At 46.6% G+C, this 15,060-nt stretch overlaps 1 protein-coding gene across 1 annotated transcript in view; it reads left to right on the top strand.

The window, feature by feature from the left end:
• The window catches only part of LOC104531795 (voltage-dependent calcium channel subunit alpha-2/delta-4), a gene marked incomplete at its 3' end in the record, with an annotated part of 23,725 nt that extends 10,060 nt beyond the window's left edge, over positions 1-13,665 (top strand). Inside the window, exons 3-10 of the mRNA XM_010176794.1 lie at positions 1,776-1,892; positions 3,478-3,537; positions 5,111-5,273; positions 7,690-7,821; positions 8,652-8,712; positions 9,891-10,041; positions 11,969-12,043; positions 13,576-13,665. Of these exons, the coding sequence (XP_010175096.1) occupies positions 1,776-1,892; positions 3,478-3,537; positions 5,111-5,273; positions 7,690-7,821; positions 8,652-8,712; positions 9,891-10,041; positions 11,969-12,043; positions 13,576-13,665 (849 nt within the window). The remainder of the gene's footprint in view (positions 1-1,775; positions 1,893-3,477; positions 3,538-5,110; positions 5,274-7,689; positions 7,822-8,651; positions 8,713-9,890; positions 10,042-11,968; positions 12,044-13,575) is intronic.
• Positions 13,666-15,060: the final 1,395 nt, after the last annotated feature.

The raw sequence follows: 15,060 nt of genomic DNA, 5'->3' as shown, positions 1-15,060 counted from the left end.
GTTTGGAAGGGCCCTCGGGAGATCATCCAGTCCAGCCCCCCTGCCAAAGCAGGTTCCCTACAACAGATCACACAGGAAGGTGTCCAGGTGGGTTTGAACATCTCCAGAGATGGAGACTCCACACCCTCTCTGTGCAACCTGTCCCAGTGTCCTGTCACTCTTTGGATTTCTTCTAATTCAAAAATGCTACTGAAGCCCCTGCCATCCTCTTACCCTCTTCACCACCTCATTTTTTACCAGCTCTGGCTGAGATTGCTCCTATGATGCTAATACAACATGAAGTTGGAGGGGATGTGTATACACTACAGAGAGAAATGATGATGAGGGACCAGGGAAATTCAACTGGTTGCCTTTGTGCTTCCACATCGGTGGGGAGATAAGGCTCTGTCTTTTCTGAAGTAGGTTAATTGTATTGTATCCTTTTGCAGGCTTTTTTCCTCTTTCTTTCTGCCTGTCTTTGTTAGTTTGAGGATTTTTTTTTTGAAAAGGAGAAATAAAGACCATTGTGTCCAGTCTTGAAAGGGCAGATTGAGGGAGGCAGATTACAGTTACCCAGTTTGGAAGTGCTCTCAGGTTTTTTTAACATGTAGATTATATGAAACATGATCAGAAGTAACTGGTTTTCTCTAAAGTTGTCAGATCCTCCTCATTACAGCATCTCTCCCAGTGGCGACAGCACTAAGTAGCCAGGCTCATAATTCCTGGTTTCTGGGAATGGCCTCTGTGTGCTGCTCTTGGCCCAAAGCATGCTCATGCATGTGGAATAAGTAGCATCATCACTGTCTTGATGACCTTTCCTTGGCAGCTTCTCACCTAAGCATTGAGTAGATCCTTCTTGCCACACACCTGACAAGTCACCCTACAGATAGGAGGGCACTGTGGGAGAACAGGACATGCACTAGCATGACATCTCTCCCACTAGTGCCCCAGAGCATGTATGGGGCATGCATAGGAGGTGATGTGATGACAGTGTGCAACTCCATTCTCTTGCCCTTCCCTCTGCCTTGAGTAAGTGTCAGGTATGTGATGTGTATGACTGGAGCATCTACCACAGGAGGAAAGGCTGAGAGACCTGGGCCTGTTTAGCCTGGAGAAGAGGAGGCTAAGGGGGAGACATCAACAATGCTTATGAATATCTAAAGGGTGGGTTGGGAAGATGGGGACAGGCTCTTCTCAGTGGTGTTCAGTGACAGGACAAGGGGCAATGATCACAAACTGGAAAACAGAAGGTTCAACCTAAACTTAAGGAAATACTGCTTTACTGTGAAGGTGCCAGAGCCCTGGGACAGGCTGCCCAGGGAGGTTGTGGAGTTTCTATCTCTGGAGACATTCAAAACCTGCCTGGACACTTTCCTGTGCGATCTACTCTAGGTGAGGGACTAGGTGATCTTCAGAGGTCCTTTCCATCTCCTACCATTCTGTGACAATGCTATCATGGATGTAAGCACAATGTGTATTTTAGGTTTTCAAAAGTCAGGCTTCTGCTTCTCTCTTATTTAAGGCACCAATAGCTTCAGGTACTGAAGCTGTTTTCAACAGCCACAAGCTCACCATTGGATTAACTGCTTTTACTTAGTCAATATGCTTTTTGTTACAGCCAGTGATCTGCACACACTCAAATTATGGGGTGAAAAGGGAGGAAAGGCAAAGAGGAGAAGGTGGTAAATCTTTCAACATGTCTGTCTTCACCAAAGACAATTCCCAGCTAGCAACAATAGATTCATCCCTCTTATAAGCCTCCTACTCAGCAGCATTTTCTGCTTTCCCTTGGGTAGAAGTACAAAGATGTGGAGCCAACTCTGAAGATCAAAGAGGTGGATGGCTTGGAGCTGGTGAAGAAGTTCTCGGAGCAGATGGAAAACATGCTCCGCAGGAAGGTCGAAGCTGTTGAGGTATGACCAATGAGACCTATGGGAAGGAAGTCCTCTCCCATCAGCCCCAGAGCAGTAGACACAGGCCTCCTGCCTGTACCAGCAGTGTGTGGGCGCAGAGGTTGCATGAGGACTTCCTTGCCCAACCAAATGCCTGCTGGTGCAGCTGGCTGCTCGCTCTGAGCTTTAAGTAGACACTGGTGGGAGGATGTGGGAGTTCAGACAAGGGAATGCTGGCTTCTCCCTCAGCCAAAAGTAGGAAATAAGATAAAAACAAAGTCTAGGAATAAATATGAGGGAATTAACACTCTCCTAGGAGAAAAGAGCTGTTTAAAGAGAAAAAAAAAAATAAACCTCTCACAAGTGAAAATAAAGTTCATCACTCTCCTAGGAGAAAAGAGCTGTTTAAAGAGGAAAAAAAAAAACCCAAAACCTCTCACAAGTGAAAATAAAGTTCATTCTTGCATAATGTGTTCTGGCCATTTGAAGACTAGTAGCTTGTTTCAGCTGTGTGTGTGGCTGGAGGGAAATTCCTGCAGCCCCTGAACAAGAGCTGCAAGGAAGGTGCTTGGATTTCCAGCTGTGTACATGGGAAAGCGTGTGGAGGAGGTGACAAGAGATCTTTAGCTGTTGCTGTGTTGGAGATCAGAGCAGGTAATCGTTATGGCCCCTCTTACTTCTTGCATCTAAGGATCTATCATATTCCCTCATATTTACCCACTATGAAAAGCATATTTCTGTAGTCACAGAGCCTGGATTGTTTAAGGTGTGTAATGTGGAAAAGTCATCCAGAAACACACCATTTGAATATCAAATGTGGGCATATTTAGACCCAGAGCTTTGGCCCATAACATTAAATTCCTAGCCAGACTTTTCCTATGTTTGGATTGCCTTTTGTGAAGGAGCAAAAAGTAGTTTTGCTGAGACTGTCGCTGATTGTACAACTCTGAAAACACGTACGTGTTTAGCTGGATTCCTTCCCAGTCTGTACCAATGGAGAATTAATACCCTGAAGCATCATACTGGAAAATACAAGTTGATTATATTGCCTTCCATAAATGGTAAAATCTTATAAATGGCCACAGTATCTCTGAGCCCTTTACAAAATCAAGTCGTGGCCTTTGTCTCGGTAACAATACCAGACTGAGACTCCCACAAGGCTTTTTCCTTTGATGAGATACTGACATCAGGCTGGGTCTGAAATGCCTTTCCCGTGGCTTTTTGGAAGGGTTCATGGAAAATGAAATTAAATCTCTGGCTGTTGTTTCTCTAAAGGGACATATTTCTGTTTGTGTATGGCCTGTGATACCTAAGATTGCCCAGGGGTTTAGTAGGGACTCTGGAGTAAGTAGGTGTGAATATACTTGGCAATAAATAGCTGTGAATACACCTTCCAAGCTGGAAAGTTGCAGCACAGAATGGAAGGTCAGCAGAAAAGGAGGTAAAGAGGGAAGTTTATAGCCCTGTGACTCTGTGTTGTGGTGAAGAAGGCAGTTGTGTGTCTTTTCACTAATAGTGAATGACTGATACAGCTGGAAGAGCTTCTGGAGGGCTTTCCACAGCACCTGCTCATCATTCTTTCTTTCTTTCTGTGTACTTGCATTAGAGGTTGGTGGAAGCAGCAGAAGATGCAGATCTGAACCATGAGTACAACTCCTCACTGGAGGTAAGTTTATCTCTGTTGGTGACAAAATATGACACGTTCTCAGAGAGATTAACCAAAGGCAGGTCTGGCAGCACGCAGCCACCTCAGGCTCCTAGACAGGTTAGGAGTTTCCTTGTCTTCACAACACTCAGCTTGTCTAGAAACCAGTGTGTGTAAGCGATTCCCTTGGCAGATCCCAAACCTAGTAGCACCTAGGAGGTCAATCCCTTTGGCTGCAGAAGGGAAAGGATTTGGGAACACATTGAGTTGCATGATGTTACTGGCATTTCACCAACGTTGTCATTATGTGACATGTTAGTGAGAATTAGCTGGTGCTTTGTGGGTTACTTGACTGGAAAATGAGCTAAAAATTGAGTGTGTACGAGCAGTGAGGAGGATGTTGTTACAAATACCCACAGCAAACTGTTAACCCAATGAGCCGAGTTTCTCACCATCTCTCTCAACAGTTCCCATCATCTCTTCTCTACCCTGGAGATATCCACTTGTCAGGACACTCTGTTAGGTGAAAGCTTGATGCTGTCCAAGCAATTTGGATAATTGGCTTTCTGTTAAAAACTGTAGCCAAGCTATGGGATTATTGCTGGTGAAGGGAACTGGAGTAACAACTCTGATGAAAGAAGTTCACTGTTCACAGCACAAGCAGAGACTGCTCAGCAGAAGTACAGGCTACCCCTGCAAGTCCACCTCTCCATGCTGGGAAAAAGTGGAAATGAAAATGCTTCTGGAAATGAAGCTATCTACCTATTTCACCTCACCTACCTCTTCATTTGAGAATGATGTCACAGTCATGCTAGTTGGGTCAGCTGCATTCACAGTAAGGGTCATGGGAGAGCTGAGGTACATGACCCTGTATTTGCACACACAGTTTGCACCCCCTGAGTCCTGACAGTGCTTGAACATAAACCCTTACATAACATCTGCCTTCAGATAAAGTCAACAAAAACATCTTGAAAACATCTTATCCAAGGGTGAAGACTTTGTAGATGCAAAAACCTCAGTGGCCTTCACAGGGGGGAAAACTGTTGTCTTTGAGCACCTTCTGCTCTATTATTTGCTCTTGGTGAGCACCTTCTGCTTGGAGTGACAGAGTGAGGGGATAATCCCAGCTGGATGTACATCAGGAGTTAACTCCAGTAAATGACAGTTGTAGAGATAGGGCAAGTAAGGTCAGCATCCGCATGCCCTGTAGCAGACCTGGGAGCTGGACCCAGTGAGACACTCCACCTCTCTAGCTGGTCACTTCAATGCCTCTGAGGGACCACAGGAATCTGTCACTGTGTCCCTTTGCTTTCAGGTCGCTCTTCTGCTGTCAGTTGTGACCACACTTTCATTCATGTGGGCAACTGACAATAAGAAATTGGGCAGAAACCATCATTTGGGCAGTTGGACACTTTTCAACAGGAAATGGCTCGTGTTTGCCACTCCTCTTGATCCTGTTTGAAACCAGAATTCTCCAGATGTCTCTATTTTTTTGGTTTTAAAGAGCTTTTTTTTTTTTTTCTGGCAGTACTGGTTAATAGTCTGTCTTATCCTCTCTTGTTGCCTTTCCCTTTTCCATTGTCTTCATCAACAGTTTGATTACTACAACTCTCTCCTGATTAATGAGAAGGATGAAGATGACAATTATGTGGAGCTTGGAGACGAATTCCTTTTGGAGCCAAATGAGCATTTCAATAACCTGCTGGTGAACACAACATACAGTGATATCCAGCTCCCCACCAACGTCTACAACAAAGGTGATGGCCTCTAGTCACTACTAGTAGGTTGCTGTGGAAACTACTAGTAATAATACTGAAAGAAAGTATGGGAATATAAAAAAACAACTGTCAGAAAACAGGGCTGGAAAGGTGCTGTCTGAAGAAATGGTCATGTCTGCGCTGTAGTCTGTCACTGTCACAGGGCTTAGGTATGACCTGCTTTTGGAAGACTTCTGTTGATGGACAGTCCTCCATTTTAGGCAGGCAGTATAGATATTAGATTGGATGTGAGGAAGAATTTCTTTGCTGCAAGGGTTCTGAGGCATTGGAAGGGGTTGCCCAGGGCAGTGGTGGAGTCCCCATCCCTGGAGGGATTGAAGAGTGGTGTAGACACAGTGCTGAGGGACATGGGTTAGTCGGGGACTTGTCAGTGTTGGGTTCATGATTGGACTGGATGATCTTAAAGGCCTGTTCAAATAGAGGCAATTCTGTGTAATTCTGTGTAGTCTCCTAGGGTCCATCTACCCAACCAAAGACACTGTGAAACAAACAGTGATGTTAATTCATTGGCAATTGTTACTCTATACAAAGGGTCAGATTTGTCAAGGTCTGTAAGTGTCGATGATTTAATTGATTTCAGCTGAGAATTTAGACCAGAAGTACCTTTGTGTTATGAGGCATTGACACCTCACGGGAGCATTCTTAATTTCCTGTGAGCATATCCGTAGGGGACCGGGGATAATTCACAACTGCTACTGGGACATGACTGTTCTGGGATATTTTCTGTTCTCAGCAAGCCTTTGGCAGCTGTGGGAGCCCAGGGAGGCACTGAGGCTCATGTGGCTTCATCTGTGCCTGGTCTGTGTCCTCTCCCACTGCACATTCCCACCAGAAATTGGCCAATCTCCAGGCTGGTCATCAGACTGCTGAATCTACAGGCTGAGACACCAGTTGTCATTTTCCTAAGTTTACTGCTCTTTTTAGCCAAGATTTGAAGCTGCCTGAACTGGCTCCTTGTCTTCCTCCCCACCAGCTTTTCCCCTTGCATATGTTTTGGCAAGAAAAAAAGGCACCATTACTTCTCTCATAGATGGAGCTCATTTACAATGTTCAGGACCAGATGGGGCAGGCGCTGGTGGCCGTGCTCACAACTGCTACGTTATTTAGAGCAACAATAGAGGGAGTTCCCTTTCTCCCAAGATTTAAAACTAATTCCATCTGGTCTGACAGCCCCAGACACTGAAATCTTGCACACAATAGAGCCAGCAGCAGAGCTGGCTGTGGGTAGCTACAGCAGAAGTAGGCTACTACATGAAGAAGGATACTACTCCTACTCTTTCTGCATGCTATAGCATGGCCAAGTGGCTGCTGTCAGAGAAATCAGATAGCTGATTTCTTGCCTGTACTACTGGACACAAACCATCCAGCTGCTCTGGCTATGGCTGGAGGATGAGCAGGAGAAGGAGGAAGGCTGCTTCCATGCCCAGGGCTTTTCCTGGGGGCAGTGCCTGGTAGTACTCACTCCCTCTCTCGCAAACAGCAGCAAGCCTAGCTGTCCACAGCTCTTCTGGTTCCCTTCCTGCATGAGTTACTTTGGCCTCATCACTAGGGAGTCACAGTTCAATTTTTTCCCCTATTATTTTGACCAAAACTGCCTTTAGTGAAGTGACTAAACAGGAAGCTAGGGAGTCACAGTTCAATTTTTTCCCCTATTTTGACCAAAATTGCCTTTAGTGAAGTGACTAAACAGGAAGTGGTAGGTCAAAGCCTCATCCCTTTCCACATTAATACAATTAATCCCACAATAACCAGTTTCTTATAATTCCCTTTTTCTATTGCTGCTGCACTGTCTGGTCCCCTGAGGCAATGAGTCAATGCAGACACCAAATATTCACTTCCCTTTATGAGTTCTTGCAAGTCTGCAACTTCCTGTTGATTCTGATGAGATCAGGGCAAGGGAGGACAGCTCAGGCTTTGCAAAAGAAAGGGAAGGTGAAGAAGAAATAGAACCAAAAACTTGTGAGGAAACAGATGGGAGAGAGAAACGGCATGTAAACCTGGGTCTTCTGGAGCCCTCTTCCAACCAGACATAATGCTCAAGGGTAGACAAGGCTGGAAAGAGAAATGGGGATAATAGCATGTGATCAAGCTGAGATCACCTGTAGTGGTCAGCAGTGACCTGCCCTCCAGGATTTGCTTGGATGATGCATTCAATTCCCTTTGCAATGTCTGTTGGAAAGGTGCTGCCAAGGGGATAGATGTCATTGTGAGGGGAAGAGGTTGGGATAAAGGGACATGGCTTTTGCAGACCATAAGGAAAACTATCTTTGAACAAGGCTGCATTCCTCCTGGGGTTGACTTTGTTCCCATCTACCTCCTCCATCTAGGGTAGGGGGGATGTCCTCCTCTCTTGTGCACACTTTTTTCCCCAATATTTCATTTTTTTTCCCCACAGATCCTGACATCCTGAATGGTGTTTACATGTCAGAAGCCTTGAATCCTATTTTTGTGGACAACTTTCAAAGAGATCCCACACTGACCTGGCAATACTTTGGCAGCTCCACTGGATTCTTCAGGCTTTACCCAGGTAAAAGAGCAGAGATTGGTTTCGCGCTCTTGATGCAAAGCCACTAGCCTTGCAGAACAGGGGTTGTGCCATGGAAAAGCCCAATTTGGGAAGCCTGTGGGCAGCATGGCCCATGAAGAGCAGGGTGCAGTAGGCAAGAAGACTCAATGCATGAGCTGGTGCTGCTGAGATTGAAAGAACAGAGTCTACAGCAGGCATTAACCCTTTTTTCCCCAGGGCCACACATGGCAGACGCAGCTGGTTGGCCTGACTTGTTATCCATTTGCCAGCTGCAAGTGGCATGTAAGGTCACAGCACAAGAGGGACGCCCCTTGCTCGGAGGAACCCATGAGATCCTCCACAGCTGTAGCTTGCCCTGGTGGCTTCTCCATCAGATGGCTGCGTGCCCTTCTTCCCTGACCTCTCACATCTTGTAGAAGGGGAAAGCAGGGATGACTGTGAACAGAATCTTTAGCCAGGAATGTGGGACAAGCTGCTGCTTTTTTTATGCTCTCAACCACCCTTGGGGAGAAAAATACATTGTTTGAGAACTACATCAAAGTGACAGAAAGTTTAAAGTAAGCACAATTGCTCTCGAAATTCAAACAGACTATGCCTAGGTATATTTTTAATAGAAATTTAATAAACAGTTTCCTGAGAACTGCTGAAGAACATGCAGCTCTGCTTGTATTTCTGCAGAACGGCCGCTGCTGTTGCTGGCCAGACGTGCACGTCCCCGCAGGGTAGCTGGGTCTCAGCAGGGAACAGCAGAAGTAGGGCTGCCGGGGAAGCAGGGAGCAGATGCCTGTCTGTCTGTGTCTGTTGATTGCTCCTTTTGCTGTTTCCTCCAGGAATAAAGTGGTCACCAGATGAGAACGGAGTTGTCTCCTTCGACTGCAGGAATCGCGGCTGGTAAGGGTTTTGGAGGGACTTAGCTAAAGCACCTCCCTGCCTTCTTCTCTCCCTCTTTTCCAAGGTGACACCTTGGTGAGCTGCTGATTGGCAGTTCCTGCCCCATGTGAGATAAGGGATATATCAGTGAAGGCAATGCCAGGTTAGGAAGCCTACCCTACCACCTGCCAGCGCTGGCTTTCCGTATGGCATCCAACACATGCCGCATGGAAATCACCACCAGTGTCGCCTTCCTTCTAGTGCTGTAACCAGGTGCACAGGGCTGTTCAGACTCCAGAACTGCAGGACATTTACTCCTCTAAAGGAGGCTTTAGAAACTGGCACCCTCAGTTCAAACTGGACATAGGTATGCAGCAGGCCCAGCACTTGCCAATGCAGGAAATGAGATGCTGAGGCTGGTGGGAGAGGCAGGTTGGTAGGAAGGGACCCATCTGGTGGTTGCACTGGGCTGGCACTGGGCTAACAGCCAAACACAGCCACTTGCTCACTGCTCCCACCCAGGGGATAGGGGAGAGAATTGGGGGGGCAAGGGGAAGGTGACTCCTAGGGTGAGAGAGGAATAACTTAATAATTGAAATAAAATAAAACTTAAAATAGTAAAGATATTCAAATAATAATAGTAGTAATGAAATATGCAAATGAGTGATACCCAGTGCCATTGCTCACCACCCGCTGACCAAGCCTGGCCCGTTCCCAGATCACAGTCCCGCAGGAGCCACAATCCCGGGAGAGCCAGAGCCCGAGCCAAAGCCAGAGAGAGCAAGAGAGGAAGAGCCCCTCATGGATCTGCCCACGGGGGACAGGAGATGGAACAGCCCCTTGGCAGAGCTCAATGCCCATGGAGCTGATCCATTGCAATATTCCTTGCCCTGTGAGATCTTGCCCTTGCAGACACACAAACACAAAGTCCTTCACTGCCAGGGACAGAACAAAAACATTGGTATGTTATCAATGTTTTTCTCATAACAAATCCCAGCTGAAACCAAAATACAGCACTATTGTAGCTACTAAAAAGAAACCCAGCTCAGGACACGATCAGATGACCAGCCCAATCCTGTTGGATAGCTGTGCTCCTGGTGCACATTATGCTGCAGCTACCATCATGTTACAGCAGCACACCCCATGTCCCTCCTCCCCATATGCTCACCCTGCTTCCTTATATTCTTCTTTTTATAAAGGTACATCCAAGCAGCCACCTCTCCCAAGGACATTGTCATCATTGTGGACGTCAGTGGGAGCATGAAGGGCCTGCGGATGACCATTGCCAAACACACCATCGTCACTATTTTAGATACTCTAGGAGAAAATGACTTTGTCAACATCATTGCAGTAAGTATGTCCCTAGGGAAAAGGAGGCTGAGGGGAGACCTTCTGTCTCTGTCCAAGTCCCTTGGAGGAGGGTGGAGAGAGGTGGGGGTGGGTCTGTTCAACCAAGGAACAAGGGACAGGCCAAGAGGAAATGGGCTCCAGTTGTGCCCAGGGCAGTTGAGATGGGATGTGAGGAAGAATTTCTTTGCTGCAAGGGTTCTGAGGCATTGGAAGGGGTTGCCCAGGGCAGTGGTGGAGTCCCCATCCCTGGAGGGATTTCAGAGTCGTGTAGACACAGTGCTGAGGGACATGGGTTAGTCAGGGACTTGTCAGTGTTGGGTTCATGGTTGGACTCCATGATCTTAAAGGGCTTTTCCAATAGAGGCAACTCTGGGATTCTGTTTCCAGTGCAGAGTTGTCTTCTTTGTCCCTCATACCAACCCTTTGATCCCCTTAGCAAACTACAGGTGTTACAGTGGTGTAACTACAACACTTAGCACCTCTGTTGGATGGGGAATTAAAACCAATTACCCCTGGGAAGTCAGCTTCATGTGGTCAGCAGGGTGGCTGCTAAGTCATCTCACTCCCCTCTATGGAAGATGTCAGCTGCATCTCTTTGCTTACTTAGGGACATGACTGCAACAGATAAAGTGCTGTAGAGAGACACCTGAGCTACCAGGGACCTGACCCAATAAATTCACCTAGCATAGCATAATACTGTGTTTGGGTCCAGTAGACTTGTGGCTACCATATGCCTTCTTGTGCATCAGCATCTTGCAAGGCTGCAATCCACTTAAGAGTCAACCTGCAAAGGTCCACATGGAGTTTGGTCAGGTTGCCTCAGTTTTACTCTCTCCCTTTTTAAGCCCTGGCCAGGATGAGGATGGGCTGGTTACCCTCACAGAACCAGCACTGCTGACCACAGAAAGCAAAACATTTCTGTGATCCATGCCAAGACTGGGGGTTTGGGGTTAAAGGCAAATAGCTGCTCACCTCCTAATTTTCAAAGCTAACTCAAGCACCATCTCTTTCTCCAGGTTCCTTTCTATAAAAGTTTTCCAGGTCACAGTTGCTGAGATATAAAGTCTACTTTTTATTGATACCTTTTTATTGTGTAAGATAGAAACTCTAAGGGTGAGAGCTCTGTCTTGGATAGATGGAAGAGTGAACAGTGTTGGCAGAAAAATGGAGGGAAGTCATTAAAGAGTTGGAAATTTAATATTTTCTTTGAAAACAATCCCAGAAAGGGTATTTAATATCTATTCCTTTACTGTACTTGCACCAAGAACCTACTGGCTCAGGTACATTACAGCCTGACCTGAGCTCCTATTAACCAGCTGAGCATCAGCAGCCCCTTAGCCTTTTTTTTTTAGGAATGGCTTTTAGGAATTACACTTCTCTGAACCTTGCAGGAAAGGGTTTGCACTGGCACGTTTTACCTCACGTGTGTATCAGGCTAGAAGCATACACCCCACTAATATCCCAGTTTGGTGGATGTATGGTAAGTTGGTATGTTATCGTTCAGCCGTGTGCCAGAGGCATCAGACATTAGGTTATAAAACCACCTGCAAGGTTTAGCTGGTGACTTGGGACTCAGTCTTCAGAAGTCAAAAATATATGTGAATAGTGCTAGAAGCAAGGCCAGGGGCACAAACTAATAGAGCGTGGAGAAAATCTCTAGAGTGTGAGTGGAAAAAAAAGTAACTTTGTGTGGATATGCCCAGAGAGAACACAGCAAAACACTATGATTAAATGCCAAAATTATTTAAACAAATACGAAATTCATCAAAATTATAATTTGCCATGTTCACTACAAACACTTTTTAAGGGAAATACATATAATATGGCACAATGCTGCATACTGTTTCCAGCAATCCACCTAGGGCATGAACACATTTGGTGAATTTTCTTCCCTTACAACCCCTTTCTTTCCATTTTCTCTTTGCAGTACAATGATTATGTTCATTTTCTTGAACCCTGTTTTAAGGGTATCCTGGTCCAAGCAGACAGAGATAACAGAGAGGTGAGTACCAGGCTCTTGGTGATGTTATTCAGGTAGTTCTCTTGATGTAGTAAGTACAAGGGGGTTAAGATGCTGCAGCCTGAAACTCTAGGGACAAGAAACAACCATCTCCTCAATGTGTGTGGGTTTGTGTTGCAGAAAGAAGCACCAGTTCCGTGGTGTCTTCCAAGTCCCTGGTTCCCCTTTGCTAACAAGAAGCTGCTGTAACATCAGGTCAGCTGGTCTCATGGAAGGTGTCCCTGCTCATGGCAGGAGGGATGGAACTAGAAGAGCTTTAAGGTCCCTTCCAACCCAAACCAGTCTATAGTTTCATAGCTAGTTAAACTCCAGCAACCAGCTTCCCCATGTCACAGCAGAATCAACACCATTACTGCCAGAATATGAGTGGACCTGGCCCAGGCTGCTGTGGAAAAACAACATGCAGAGGGCAAAGGTTCTCCATCTCTGAAACCCCACATCCTCAGACCTCAGAAAGGATCAAAATCAACCCCTTCCTGGTGAATGTGTTCTCAGCCTGGCCTGATCCTTCACCAGGGTGCATTGCCTGCAAGCTTTCTCTGAGGAGGAGGTTTGCTGCTCTGACCCAGCAGCCCTGAGGTGGTCAGTATGCATCTGCTGCTCCACTGCCCTCTGGGCTGGCTTGTATTTTTAGCTCTTCTTACTGTTGTGTTGGGTTTTTTTGGTTGGTTGGTTTTTTCGTCAGTATTAAGACCACAGAGGTAACACACTCCTCCATGTCTCTTACAACCACCTTTCTTCAAAAGGCATGTCCAGAGAAGGGCAACGGAGCTGGGGAAGGGTCTGGAGCACAAGTGTGCTGAGTTCCCTTGTGGCTGAGGGAACTGGGGGTGTTGAGCCTGGAGAAAAGGAGGCTGAGGGGAGACCTTGTGGCTCTGTGCAAGTCCCTTGGAGGAGGGTGGAGAGAGGTGGGGGTGGGTCTGTTCAACCAAGGCCCAAGGGACAGGACAAGAGGAAATGGGCTCCAGTTGTGGCCAGGGCAGTTGAGATGGGATGTGAGGAAGAATTTCTTTGCTGCAAGGGTTCTGAGGCATTGGCAGGGGTTGCCCAGGGCAGTGGTGGAGTCCCCATCCCTGGAGGGATTTAAAAGACAGGTAGATGAGGTGCTCAGAAATGGTTTAGTAGTTGACAGGTACGGTTGGACTCGATGATCTTCATGGTCTTTTCCAACCAAACAATTCTCTGACTCTATGACTCTATAGGGGAAAGTCTGATTTCTAATAGTTTTCTAATAGTTTTTTTCCCTTGCTTGATATTCCATGGACCACAGGCTGAGAAAGGCAGTTCTGCCCTGGCTGCCTGGGGGTAGGTGTGACATGTCAGCACTGCCAAGAGTGGCCATTTGACTGTCCCACCTCCATCCACCATGGTGCAGCACTGCCCTGCCAGCAGTGGTGAAGGCTCAGGAGCCCCAACAGCATGGACTTTCCCAAGTGACCCTTTCCTCCCTTGGTCCAAGGGATTGTCCTCTGCCTGTAACTCACTGCTGCCTTTTTCTCTTCTCTCCTTGCCAGCATTTCAAGCAGCTGGTGGAGGAACTGCAGGCAAAAGGAGTGGGGACTGTGAACAAGGCTTTGACAGAGGCTTTCAAAATCCTGAGGGAGGTAAGTGAAGTGGTGCTGATGCTTCTACCAGGCATGTGTGTCCCTGCCCACCCCTACTTTCCTTCTACCTTTAATGACTTAGCACAGTGCTGCAGTGGGGAGGAGGCATGAGCTGATACCCCAAGTTTGTGATGAGCAGTGTGCAGGGTTGACCTGGTGTTGGGGAGATGTCAGTTTGTGGGTGACACCCTGGGGCTGAAGATCCCTGCCCAGAAGGGATCAGGAGCTGGCAAGGCTGTGGCCTCAGGAGTGTTTCCTTAATGAGCCTGGACTTCACACAGGTGCCTTGGTTATAGATGGTGGCAATAAAATATAACTAATCAGCTGAGGGCATCAATTCTGGTCATAAGTAATGTTATTAGTGAGCCCTAGTAAGCAGATGATGATGAAGACATGAAAGATTATTCTCAGGCTTCAGATTTATTTCAATGTCACTTTGCTGAGGATCAGTGCTTGAGGAAGAAATCACAGGTACAAGAGAATTAATCAATCAGTCTGATCATGTCCTGTGGTAAGAATCATAAATGATTCACTGCCTTATGTGAACAACTGGAGGTAAACAGATGACTTAACTCTATTTCTTAAGGAATGTTAACGAAAAAAAAAGGACCAGGAACCAGCTGAACACCGCCACCTCCTCATGGCACCATCTATAATGGGGTTGGCCTTTGGTCTTGACAAAATTATGTACATGGTACGATGTTAGTGGCCATAATGATGGCGTTGATGTTCAAGGTAGTGTGCTAGAGGTATTGACACCCTGGGAAGAATTCTCCACTCTTACTTATTTTACAAACCAAAAGCTGAAGTTTGTTGGCTATGGTAGTGCTGTTCCTAATTCATGCCAGCACAAGCATGACCAGAGCTGAACCCAGGGATGGTTGTAGCCGAGAGGACTTGTGTCAGTGGTAATAGCAGCATAATGGTTTTAATGGCAACCTGAGAAGAGTGTGGTGTAGCCTTGGCATTGCAGTAAGAGGATGGTAGCACTCCTGGTGCAAATGTAGGCATGGAAGTATAGAAACATACCTGTTGGCCTGCAGCAGCCTTCCCCAAACTGTAAGGCTTCCCTGGTAAGGAGTCATCTGGAGAGTGCCTCAGTATCTCCAAGGGGAGGACTTCAGGTTCTGCAGGTACCACAGTTAACCTCCTTGAAAGCCAAAGGTACTACCTGCAAGAGCTCATGTGCTTTAACAACTATCTGAAATCTTCTCTTAGAGCTTCTTAGATTTATGTCAGTAATAGGGGAGGAAAAGTGTTTCCATTAGCGTGTCCTGAAACAAATCTGCGCCGCTGCAGGTGGGAGAAGAGGAAACTTTGGAATTGGCCATCCCCTTCCCATCCGACAAAATTTACATTCTCAGCTTGTAATCATAGCTGTTCCTCACAGACTGT

Source organism: Antrostomus carolinensis, unplaced genomic scaffold (genome assembly GCF_000700745.2).
Source record: "Antrostomus carolinensis isolate BGI_N321 unplaced genomic scaffold, ASM70074v2 scaffold6861, whole genome shotgun sequence".
In the NCBI taxonomy this organism is placed as follows: Eukaryota; Metazoa; Chordata; class Aves; order Caprimulgiformes; family Caprimulgidae; genus Antrostomus; species Antrostomus carolinensis.
This window is presented reverse-complemented; position numbering and strand designations above follow the sequence as displayed.